Source organism: Protobothrops mucrosquamatus, unplaced genomic scaffold, assembly GCF_001527695.2.
Source record: "Protobothrops mucrosquamatus isolate PMUCROS unplaced genomic scaffold, P.Mucros_1.0 scaffold3, whole genome shotgun sequence".
In the NCBI taxonomy this organism is placed as follows: Eukaryota; Metazoa; Chordata; class Lepidosauria; order Squamata; family Viperidae; genus Protobothrops; species Protobothrops mucrosquamatus.
Genome location: NW_015386390.1, coordinates 1,368,775 through 1,380,992, shown reverse-complemented (window position 1 = coordinate 1,380,992; position 12,218 = coordinate 1,368,775). Strand labels below are relative to the sequence as shown.

Sequence of the window (12,218 nt, the reverse complement as noted above, 5' to 3'; positions counted from 1 at the left end):
TTACATTTAAATATTTAAAAAGCAATGTGGCGACGGAGTTAATCGATAATTCAATAACATACAAATATCTTTAGTACAAGTCTCAAACTACTACGTTAAATATTTCCTCTCTTTTCCCCTTAGTATTTACTGTCTCACGTTTAAACTAATACAATTCTTATTATATCAGTTAAATAAAAATCACTTTCTTACATTTATCAATAATTTTTAGTTTATACATACCCTGGTTATTTTAACCTTCAATCTTTATAGACAATCAATGTCCTAATTAGTTTTCCCCAATTTTTAGTTTCCCATTAATATTTAAATTTAACAGTTAATATTTATAATTTCCAAGCTTTAAATAACCACAGTTCCCTTTATCACAATTCATCACAAAATCTAATATGCAGGAGATACACGTCTTAGATAAGATAACTTTTATTGTCCATTTTTTACTGTGAGCATACTGGCACACATTAAAAATGAAATTCACGCTCTCAAAAGCAGTGCAAATGCAAGTGGATAAATAGGTACCACTTCAGTGGGAAGGTAACAATGCTCCATGATGTCATGCTGGCCACATGATTGCAGAAATGTCTTCAGACATTGCTGGCTCCATGACTTGAAATGGTGATGAGCACATACACACCCCTATAGTAAGCGACGACTAGCGTGCAAAATCTGCAGGACTCCTTTACTTTTACCTTTACTTCTACAAGGATGAATGTTGACCATACAGTGGAATTTTTCTTTCTTTCAGGAGAGACTTAGTTACATTGGGCCACAAGAATTTGTCCAAGCGTTTGTACAGAAGGATACCCTGGATAATGAGAAGGTAAAAAGCACAAACAATGATAAACTATGGTTAAAATTGCTGGCTGGGATTGGATGAACCAGGGCACTTTGCTTTTACTTGTTTCTTCATTTGTGCCAACCCCTACCTCATTATTTGCACTCTTCTTAAACGCTCTCAAAGTCCTGCACATATTTTCATACATGTATCTTAGTGCAGGCGTCCCCAACCCTCAGGCTGTGGACCGCACCAGGTCACACAAGTGAGCAAAACCCCATCCGTGCACGCCCAGGATCCAGGTAGTGTACAACACTACAGAACTGGTCCTTGGCACCAAAAAAGTTGGGGGCCGCTGTCTTAATGCACATATTTTTGCAAAAATTTTCCCCAAATAATTCACTTTTGTGCAAGTTAAATATGGATTTCATTGAAAAATGGTGTTGGTTTGCATATTATAAATTCAGAAAGTGCACCTGGGTAAGTTTGCTTTAAAATATTTGCCCAGTAAACCTGTCTCTGATCTCCAATATTGACACCCTTAACTGGTTTTTTCTAGTTTAGCTTTTAAAGTGGGCTTCCTCAGTCTGGCAACCTGCAGATTTGTGGAGACTACAACTCTCCTCCTTAACTAGTTACCAGTATATTTACCAGCATATCAACCTGGCATGCCATTACCCATTGGTGCTGGGTGTTGTGATGTCAACAGGTCTAAAGAGGAACAAGTTGGATAGGACTTGCTGCAAAGCATTGTTTCTCAGCCTTGGCAACTTTAAGATGGGTGGATTTCAATTCCAGAATTTTCAAGCCAGCATGCTGACTGGAGAATTCTGGCAATTGAAGTCCACACCTCTTTAAAGTAGTAAAGATTGAGAAACACTGCTGTAATGGGTTGCGGAATATAAAGGAGAGATATGAGTACAGCAAAGAGGTACATATCTTAGATCAGGGGTCCCCAATCCCCGGTCTGTGGACCAGTACCAGTATCATGTGGTGCGTAGCTTCTGAGGCCGGTGTCTTACCAAGTCATTATTTATGACCAAGCAGCTGGCAAGGAAGCCCTTTCAAACAATAGCCCATCTTGAAATGAAGGCACAAGCTTCACATCTGCATTTTCTGCCTATTATCTCTATTCGGACCCCTGATGTTGACTTTATTTGGCTCTTCCTTTGAACTCAAAGTGGAAAGATTTATAAATGGTTGGGAACTCAAGTTACCCTAAACAGCAGCTTATTTTAACTAGTTTTCCATAGAACAGGGATCCCCAACCCCCTGTCTGTGGACCAGTACCGGGCTGTGGCATGCCAGCAACCGGTCTGCACAAACAAGCAAAGCCCCATCCATGGGATGCAGGCAGCACACAAAACCACGCCCCCTCCGGTCTACAGAAAAACCTCTCTCCACAGAACCGGTCCCTGGTGCCCAAAAGGTTGGGGACCTCTGCCTTAGATTACTGGATCTTCTGACTGATACTTCTGCTTTGTTGTGGTATTTATATTATTACGACTTGCAGTACCATAGGGTGATTTATGATCGCCCCATTCTGGCATGTTACTTCAACTTACCTAGTGATGAATGACCCTGGGATCTACTAAAGGTTTTCCCCAGCTGTACTAATCATGATCAGCCATGTTTCATTTCTGAGCCCCAGCTGGCCTGGCCTGGTGCTACCACTTCTTTAAACTTATGGAAGGAGAGAAGTGATCATAAAGTTCTCTCACTTTACTCCATCATCAGTTTAAAGAAGTGCTACCACTTCTTTAAACTCACGGAGCGAGAGAAATGAACCCCTGATTTTTGTTTTCTTCTCAAGAGTTCCTACGGGGATCGGAAGAAGTCTCGGAATCTGGAAGCTTACGTTGAATGGTTCAATAGACTGAGCTATTTGGTTGCCACAGAAATATGCATGGTAAGCAAAACCATTCATTGGTCTTCCTTCTGTACGTGGTGCCCCTTCCTTCCTTCTGCTGGGATCAGACCACAGAGGCTTGCTGGGAGCTACATCCTATGCACAAGATTGTATGGTTTATAGAAGAAAAACTCTGCCCCAAACCCCTTTGAGGTTGCAGCTTTTGTTGAATGGAATTCACACTGGTAAATTATTCCTCGCTATAAGAATGCCTCCTGTTGATCTGCTTGAATGTCCCTCTGATGTCCTTGCTTTCTCCAGGAAGGGAATATGTGTGGGTGGGTATATTTTGGAAAAGCTGACAGCCCGGGTTTGAGACCCGAGTGCTGTGCGATTGGGTGAGCTCCTGTTCCTTGCCCCAGCTCCTGCCCACCTAGGAGTTTGAAAGTATGCAAATGCGAGTAGATTAATAGGTACCACTTCGGTGGGAAGCTATCGATGCTCTATGTGCCTTTGGCAAATAACCATACTGGCCACATGATGACGGAAATGTCTTCAGACAATGTTGGCCAAGAAACAGACTAGACAGGGAGACCTTTACCTCTGACTCCAGCCTGAAATGTAACTGTTTCTTTAAAAATTAAATGTGATGTTCTAAAAAGCTCAAGAGATCCTTCTTCAAATTTGGGCACATTCTCAACTAAATGCCAATCTTGTGTTTTGCTCTCTCACAGCCTATCAAGAAAAAACACAGAGCAAGAATGATAGAATACTTCATTGATGTCGCTCGAGAGTGCTTCAACATCGGCAACTTTAACTCTTTAATGGCTATTATTTGTGAGTATGAATAAGAAGGCTTTCTATCCATTTCCTTTTTGTTATGCTTTGGAAAAAGTGCTTAGATGGTTCTCCTTCATCTAATTCTGCCCCAAATTAGGAAGCTTCTGGATCTTGTTGGATAACCTGGCAGCTTCCACATTTGTTAGGGTTCCTGGGATTTCTAGGAATTGTACGTCTTAAACTGGTGTTTCTCAACCTTGGCAATTTGAAGATGTGTGGACTTCAACTCCCAGAATTCCCCAGCCAGCTATGGAGTTGAAGTCCACCTGTCTTAAACTTGTGAAAAGTAATAGACTAGAGAAGGCAACTCTTGATGTGCCTCTGTTCTCTTCTTTCTCATCTTCCCCAAAGTGACATTTCATGCCCAAAATATGCCCTGTGCTCAACCCAGTTTTACTTCATTGGTGAATCTGTGCAAAGATGGAAAATCCAACCAGGATCCCTCACATAACCTGGTTTTTTGTTGTTGCTTTTTTGCCTCAGCCAGATTGCATTAAAAATGGCTGCCATCTTTTAAGCCTTTGACTTAATGTTGAGTTTACATAAGTCTCGTATTAATTGGAAGTTGCTTAACCCTTGTGAAACATTCTTCAAAGCTTACTTTATATGTGTCTTCTGGTAGGAAAGCAAAGGAAATCCACCACATATTTGTCTTGAAACAGATTTCTGTTAAAGAAATTGGTAGCCAGAAATCTGTGCTCAAAATGCTTATGACAAGAATGTGTCTAGAAAGAAACATAGCTTTCTGAATTTCTGTCTATGTAAATGTTAACCATGATTGCATTTTTAAATTGTATGTTTTGGGATAATTGGTTGTAATTGAATGGAAAAAAGAAAAATGAAAAAAGTAGATATCTTTAATGGTTGATTAATTTCTCCTGTGATTCAGAATCGGCTTCAAATACAGCTGTGTGTTTTATCTTTTGTCTCTGTGTTCTTCTCTTTCTCTTTACACTTTGAAATAAAAGCTGGCATGAATATGACTCCTGTCTCCAGATTAAAGAAAACTTGGTCAAAAGTCAAGACTGCCAAGTTTGACATTCTGGAGGTAAGTCTGACCTTTTAGTCTGGATCTTCGTTATCCGGTTATCTGTGGAGATGCTCAGTCATCCAGGTCATGGTTGTCCCAAAGGTGCTTTTTCAAAAGGCAACTGGATTTTGTTTTTCCTTGAACACGTTTCGCTTCTCGTCCGAGAAGCTTCTTCAGTTATCCAGTTGTACAGAGTTGATGAGTTGTCTCTGGTGTTCTTATAATAATAATAATAATAGTAAAGTTGGAAGGGACCTTGAAGGTCATCTAGTCCAACCTCCTGCTCAAGCAGGAAACCCTATACCATTTCGGACAAATGGCTGTCCAGTCTCTTCTTAAAAACCTCCAGTGTTGGAACATTCACCGCTTCTGGAGGCAGGTTGTTCCACTGGTTAATTGTTCTAATTGTCAGGAAGTTTCTCCTTAGTTCTATGTTGCTTCTCTCCTTGCTTAGTTTCCACACGTTGCTTCTTGTCCTGCCTTCAGGTGCCTTGGAAAATAGCTTGACACTCTCTTCTTTGGGGCAGCCCCTGAGATACTGGAAGACTGCTATCATGTCCCCCCTCGTCCTTCTCTTCATTAAACTAGACATACCCAATTCCAGCAGCCTTTCCTTATATGCTTTGGCCTCCAGTCCCCTCATCATCTTTGTTGCTCTTCTCTGTACTCTTTCTAGAGTCTCAACATCTTTTTTACATCGTGGTGACCAAAACTGGATGCAGTATTCCAAGTGTGGCCTTACCAAGGCATTGTAAAGTGGTATTAATACTTCACGTGATCTTGATTCTATCCCTCTGTTAATGCAGTCCAGCACTGTGTTGGCCTTTTTGGCAGCTGCAGCACACGGCTGGCTCATATTTAAGTAATTGTCCACGAGGACTCCGAGGTCCCTCTCACAGTTACTAAATGTCCTGACTGCATTTTCTTAGTCTGATACACTCTTAAGTGGAACACTGTCTGAGATGCTATGGCTAGATGTATTGAGACTGCAGCACCCAGAATTCCCAATCTGCATGATCTTAGGTTGGGAATCCTTAAATTTGTAATCCCAACACTTAAGGAAGATACCATAGTAGATTTTGATCTTTGAAAACGGTTCCTTGTGTTTACCAATGAACCTGTTGCTACTTTCAAATCATTTTGATCATCGGCACTTTCAGCCAGAAATGAAATTTTATAATTATTTGCTTCATTTGGGGTTTTTTCCCCCAAAAATTTGGTTAGCTTTTTGATCCATAACCTGTCCTGACTCTTAACTTTAAAACTGTTCTGTGTCTGCTTTATATTGGAAATAGGACTTTTAAAGCCATATTTTAATGGAATTTTAGGGCATTTTCTGGCGCAAAACTAATTCTCTGCATTTCCACTTCTCCTTCTTCTTCCAGCATCAAATGGACCCTTCCAGCAATTTCTACAATTACCGCACTGCCCTACGTGGGGCCACCCAGAGGTCTTTAACAGCTCACAGCAGCAGAGAGAAGGTACGGTCTAGGAAAGAGAGAAGCAAGGTCATCTTTGACTTGTGGACTTCAACTCCCAGAATTCCTGAGCCAGCATAAAAGGGCCATGGTTCCCCACCCTTGGCTTACTGGGATGCTTGAACTCTTAAATTCTGCAGAAGTGTTTGACTAGAGGTGATAGTCAAGCAAAGGATCGTTTTTGCTTACCTTCAGCAATCTTTTTGTTGTATAGCTTTAGAGAGCTACCTCTGCCTCAAACGTGATGCAGTTTATTCATTACTAGCTGTACCCGGCCACGCGTTGCTGTGGCTCAGTCTGGTTAAATGGAAAAGAAGTGTGTTGCTTTTACGTCCAACAGATGGCGCTGTTTTTTTTTAAAAAAGCATGTTTTTACTTGTCACAGGTGTGACATCTATATAATAGTAGGTATATAAAAACACGCGCGTATTTGAATGCAACGTTGTGTCAAAATTTCAAAGCAATCGGTGAAGAACTTTCGGAGATTTAAGATTTTGAACAAACGAACATTTACATTTTTATTTATATAAGATTGTCCCAAATGTATCAAAGAATTCCCCCCCCCTCTTGTTCCAGTGACAGGTCTGTTGCTAATCTGGGTTCTTCTCTTCCCCCCCCCCCACCTCCCTTTCTTCTTTTATAGATTGTGATCCCATTTTTCAGCCTGCTTATCAAGGACATTTACTTCCTCAACGAAGGCTGTGCCAATCGCTTGCCCAACGGCCACGTCAATTTTGAAGTAAGTAGAGCCTGCTCAGGGTTTCCCAATGCCTTTTAAACGCTGACTTCCTTGAGCAGAAAGCCTAGTTAAGATTTTGGAATGCAGGTACAGAAACTTTGTAAGGGTTACATCAGGGGGCAAACACCACAAACACTTGGCTCTGGCATGTTTCCTTCCCTTCCAATTGTTGTTCGTTTTTTTTGAAGAACCCCGTCTCCCCTGAGCATGTCCAAGATGCCTTGTTTTCTTTTTTTTTTTATAACATATTTTATTGATTTTTTAACAAAACATAAGTCACTCAATAATTGGTAAACAGTGTGTTGTCTGGATTACATTTGTAAAAACACTCCTTAACCATTGATTTCTATAATCTGTATTCCATATATTAATTATAAGTATTCCATATATATTATTCCATATACCTAATTGTCATTTATTAAAACAATAAGAATTGTATTAACTTAATTTTTGCAAAAAAAAGGATGCTTTGGGCCACGATGCCTTGTTTTCATTGACAAAGCACTGGTCTTTTCTTCCCCAACACACAGAATTAAGGAATAGTCCATCCTCAGAGGCATGAAGGAGCAGAACTTGAGCAGAATTCCAAAGGCAACAGTTACAAAGGGGTCCTTAGTGCTCTCCGAGCTTGGTTGTTTTCTTGCAGACGTTTCTTTACCCAAACTAGGTAACATCATCAGTACTGAAAGAGAGTGGGATTTGCTCTCAGTTTATAATCTAGTGAATTGCCCTGTCAGAATTGGTGGGAAATGTCTGGGAGGTTCTTTGCTTGGGCTGCTTATGGTTAGCTACGTAGTGCTAGCCAAACAAACAGCAAATAGCCAAACCAAAGAACCTTTTTAAGACCACCCCCACAACACTGATAGGGCAAATCACTCCCAATAGGAATCACCAACCTTTCTGGGTGGGTGGCCTGGTGGGAAAGGGAGGGGCAGACACCTTTACGCATGCATGCGCACACACCCAAATGTAGCTGTGCGAACATAGCATGAATGGGGCCGCGAGCATACGCGCTCTGTAAATGGGGCTGCTAGCGCTTCGTAAATGGCGCCGAGGCTAGCGCCAGTGCAAGAATCACACCAAGGGTCACGCCGAGACTAGCGCAGGCGCGAGGGTCATGCCGAGGCTAGTGCAGGCGCGAGGATTGCGCTGAGGCTAGTGCCAGCATGAGAGTCACACCAAGGGCTGTGCCAAGGCTAGTGCCAGTACAAGAATCATGGGTCGCGCTGAAGCTAGCGTAGGCGCGAGGGTCATGCTCAGTCTAGCACAGGTGTGAGGGTTGTGCCGAGGCTAGTGCCGGCACGAGAGCCACACCAAGAGTCACGCCAAGGCTAGCGCCAGCACGAGGCAGGGTGAACACATGCGCTGGCCAGTCACTTACGTGGCCCAGTGGCCAAGAGGCCACAACCCGGTAGTGGGCCATGGCCCATAGGTTAGGGATCTCTGCACTAGAATATAAACTGAGCAAATCCCACTCCCTTCTAGCACTGATGTTACTAGCGTGGGTAATGAAACGTCTGCAAGAACACAAGCAAGCTCAGAGAGCATCAAGGACCTCTCATTTCAATCCTAAAATGCAAATAATCTCCTTCGTTGCAACACACATCTGATCTGTCCTTCTGAAGCAGAAGAGCAAACCCCATTGCCTTATTTGAATGGAACCCTGTTACCTGCTTCATTCATGTGTGCTTTTTTTAAAATTTTATTTTGCTAATTCCTTGCAGAAATTTTGGGAGCTGGCTAAACAAGTGAGTGAGTTTATGACATGGAAGCAAGTGGAGTGTCCTTTTGAGAGGGACCGGAAAATCCTTCAGTACCTGCTCACCATTCCAGCCTTCAGTGAGGACGGTAAGAGGAGAACACCCGTAACCGCTCGGTATATTGTGTATCACGCTTATTTTGACAGACAGGATGGTACGTAATGGCCCACTTTTATTTTCCTTCCAACGCCACAAGCTGTGGCATAGATGGAAGCAGTGGATGGAAACTAACCAAGCACAGAATCAATCTAGAACTAAGGAGGAATTTCTTGACAGTGAGAACAATTAATCAGTGGAACAACCTGCCTCTAGAAGTTGTCGGTGTTCCAACACTGGAGGTTTTAAAGAAGAGACTGGACAACCATTTGTCTGAAATGGTATAGGCCAGGGGTAGGCAACCTTGGCTCATTTATGACTCGTGGACTTCAACTCCCAGAATTCCTGAGCCAGCCATGCTGAGGGGAAAGGGAGAAGTTTTCATACTGAGCCATGCTGGCTCAGGAATTCTGGGAGTTGAAGTCCACGAGTCATAAAAGAGCCAAGGTTGCCTACCCCTGGTCTAGGGTCTTCTGCTTGAGCACGGGGCTGGACTTGAAGACCTCCAACTCTGTTATTAGATTAGTCTTGCTTGTCTGAACTAATTGGACAATCAGGCCACAGAGTGCTTGTGGTTTACGACCACAGTACCACATCCTTGCATTGCAAAAACACCAATTTAACCAATTTCCTTGGTTAAAATTCCCCCTTGTCGTCTTGCAGATCTTAGCATTGCTTCCGAAATTATTTTGGTGCATCTCCCAGTCTTTTGGAACAGTTTTTCAGAGCATTGAAGGGAGAAGGAGAAAGCAGCTAACATGTCTACCCTTCCTTCCATAATACCATAATAAGGATGTTCATAGGAGCCTTGAATCTCATTTGTGAACTATTACGTGTGCTCCAGTTCACACGAGCTTTTTTTTTTTTTAACCCCGTTAGATATGAGACAATTATTTCCCCCGCAGATCTAAGGACCACCCATTTGAAACGATGGCCTTGCTATCCCACAGGGAACATAATTCAAGACACTAGAACAGCGGTCTTCAAACTTGGCCCTTTTATGACTTGTGGACTTCAACTCCCGGAATTCCTCAGCCAGCGATGCATCGCTGGCTGAGGAATTCCGGGAGTTGAAGTCCACAAGTCATAAAAAGGGCCACGTTTGAAGACCCCTGCACTAGAAGATACCTGTAATGCTCATATTTTCTTCCTTCTGGTTGCAGCACTTTATTTGGCGTCGTATGAAAGTGAAGGTCCAGAGAATCACATTGAAAAAGACAGGTGGAAGACACTCAGGTTAGTGCTAAAGGTTTCCGGTGTTCATAAACAGGCTGAATATTTCCTCTTGCGTTGGAACTCCTCGCTACCATTTTTTTTTCCTGTTGGGATAATAATAGCAATAGCACTTAGACTTATATACCACTTCATAGTGCCTTACAGCCCTCCCTAAGGGGTTTACAAATGTCAGCATCTTACCCCCAACAATCTGGGTTCTTGTTTTACTAACCTGAGAAGGATGGACGGCTGAGTCAACCTTGAGGCATTCAGGATTGAACTGCTGGCAGCTGGCAGAGTTAGCCTGCAATATGGCACTCTAGCCCCTATGCTGCCACAGCTTTTTATGGGCGCCACAGCTCTTTATCCTGTTGATAGGATAGGAGTGATGGATGTCATTTTTGCTTTATACAGGTAGTCCTCGACTTAACAATCATTCCTTTAGGGACTGTTTGAAGTTACAACAGCCCTGAAAAAAGTGATTTATGACCACTTTTCACACTTGTGATCATTGTAGCACAGTGATGGCGAACCTTTTAGAGACTGAGTGCCCAAACTGCAACCCAAAACCCACATGCATCATCGAGTGCCGGGTGGGTATGGCCAATTGGGTGGACGTGGCCCATTGGGTGGGTGTGGCCCATTGGGTGGACGTAGCTACGGTGGTAACGGCAGACTGGGTGGGACTAAAAAGTTCAATCAATCAGTTCCAACTTTGCAAGATCTTTTTTTTTCCATGAGAAGTTGAAATTGACTGATTGAACCTTTTTTTTTTTTTGCACACAGCGGCGGAGGCTTAAAGCGAAAAGGTTTTATAAAACCCAGCTGAAGGCCTAGGACTGGGGCGACAGCGCGCGTGCCCACAGAGAGGGCTCTGCGTGCCGCCCCTGGCACCCGTGCCATAGGTTCGCCACCACTGTTGTAGCATCGCCATGGTCACATGATCAAAATTCGGACACTGGTATGTATTTATGACGGTTGCAGAGACTCGGGATCGTGTGATCCCCTTTTGCGACTTTCTGACAAGCAAAGTCAAGGAGGGAGCCAGATTAACAACCGTGCTACTAATTTAACAGCTGCAGTGATTCACTTAACAACTGTAACAAGAAAGGTCATAAAAAGGGGCAAGGCTCATTTAACGAATGTCTCACTTTGAAACAGAAATTTTGGGGGTCAACGGTGGTCAAAAGTCAAGGGCTTAACTGTACACCTTTCTCTTAAAGCAGGCAGACTGGCCCTGATGGCAGTTCAGATGGACACGTGACCTACCGTTCCAAAGCAATGGGCAAACTCACCCGAGTGTCTTCCTGGTGTCCTAACGGAAGGTCTCCCTTCTCTATTTGATTTCTCTACAGGTCCACGCTTCTGGGGAGAGGTTAATGCGTGGCTGGGTCCTTGCTGCAATTGCTGCTATGATCTTGACGTGGGTTCTTAATGATGAAGGCCATGGCTGAGGTCGCTTATTTATTTACCCATCCCTCCTCTTGACGGCCAAGAGGCCTTTTAAGTTATGAGAGCTAAATAGTTGGTGAAGAGCAAGTCGGGACATGGATGCTGAGAAGAAAGCCGAGCTGACTTGAGTGCAGGAAAGGCAGCTTTTCCCCTACCCACTGGAATGTCAAGTTGGGTGGCGTGGGCTTGATCAAAGACAACCCAGTGAAGAAAGCCTTTTGAAGATCTGAGTCTACTGTGAATCATTTTGAAGCACCTGGATGGGATTCCCCCTTCCCCATCCCATCCCACCTGCAAACTCCTCTACCATTAAGACTTCTGCTACTTCACCCCTGGATTCCAAATAGAACTTCCTTTCAATCTATCCAAGGCCAACTGGACTGTTTTCAGATGCCACATGATCTAAAGAAGATCTTCGCTGGTGATTCTCCTCAAAAGAAATCTAGGAACATTTGCATTTTTTCCCTTGAGGGGATAATGGCTCACGGCGCAGTGTTATTGCGGAGTTCCTAAGATGCTCAGCTATTTATTATGAAAAAGGGGCATGAGTGCTCTGGATTTTTTTGTTTGTTTGTTTGTTTGTTAGTTTGTGAGTTAGCTGCTGGTTGGCCAACTCAGACTGGATGTTATTTGGAAATTTAAAAGTTAAGTTCAGCATAGCGCTAAGAGAAGCAAGAGGCTAGAAAGCTAGGTAGCAAATGTAGCTAGACTATGTAGAAAAATCACCCTTCCAATCCCTCCTCTTAAATGTATTATTGTGCTGTTTTTCATCTGGGCACATCTGCGCTACAAAGCCACCTGAATTGGGCATGAAGCCAGTTTCATTTTGTGACTTTTCGCCTGCGACCTTTGGGACAGAAATCCTAATTTAGCCCAATTTTGAAAGAGGGACCCGTTGGAATAAGTGGGACTCCAGATTTTGAGGTTGTTCATCGGTAGGACCACTAACTGGCTTATAGAATGTTTATTTCCGAAACTCATTCCCTG

At 43.1% G+C, this 12,218-nt stretch overlaps 1 protein-coding gene across 1 annotated transcript in view; it reads left to right on the top strand.

Moving 5' to 3' along the window:
* The window catches only part of RASGEF1B (RasGEF domain family member 1B), a 46,500-nt gene extending 34,991 nt beyond the window's left edge, over positions 1-11,509 (top strand). Inside the window, exons 6-14 of the mRNA XM_015832365.1 lie at positions 743-817; positions 2,586-2,681; positions 3,356-3,458; positions 4,430-4,509; positions 5,877-5,972; positions 6,613-6,708; positions 8,433-8,556; positions 9,728-9,800; positions 11,135-11,509. Of these exons, the coding sequence (XP_015687851.1) occupies positions 743-817; positions 2,586-2,681; positions 3,356-3,458; positions 4,430-4,509; positions 5,877-5,972; positions 6,613-6,708; positions 8,433-8,556; positions 9,728-9,800; positions 11,135-11,159 (768 nt within the window). The 3' untranslated portion in view covers positions 11,160-11,509. The remainder of the gene's footprint in view (positions 1-742; positions 818-2,585; positions 2,682-3,355; positions 3,459-4,429; positions 4,510-5,876; positions 5,973-6,612; positions 6,709-8,432; positions 8,557-9,727; positions 9,801-11,134) is intronic.
* The last annotated feature ends 709 nt before the right edge of the window (positions 11,510-12,218 follow it).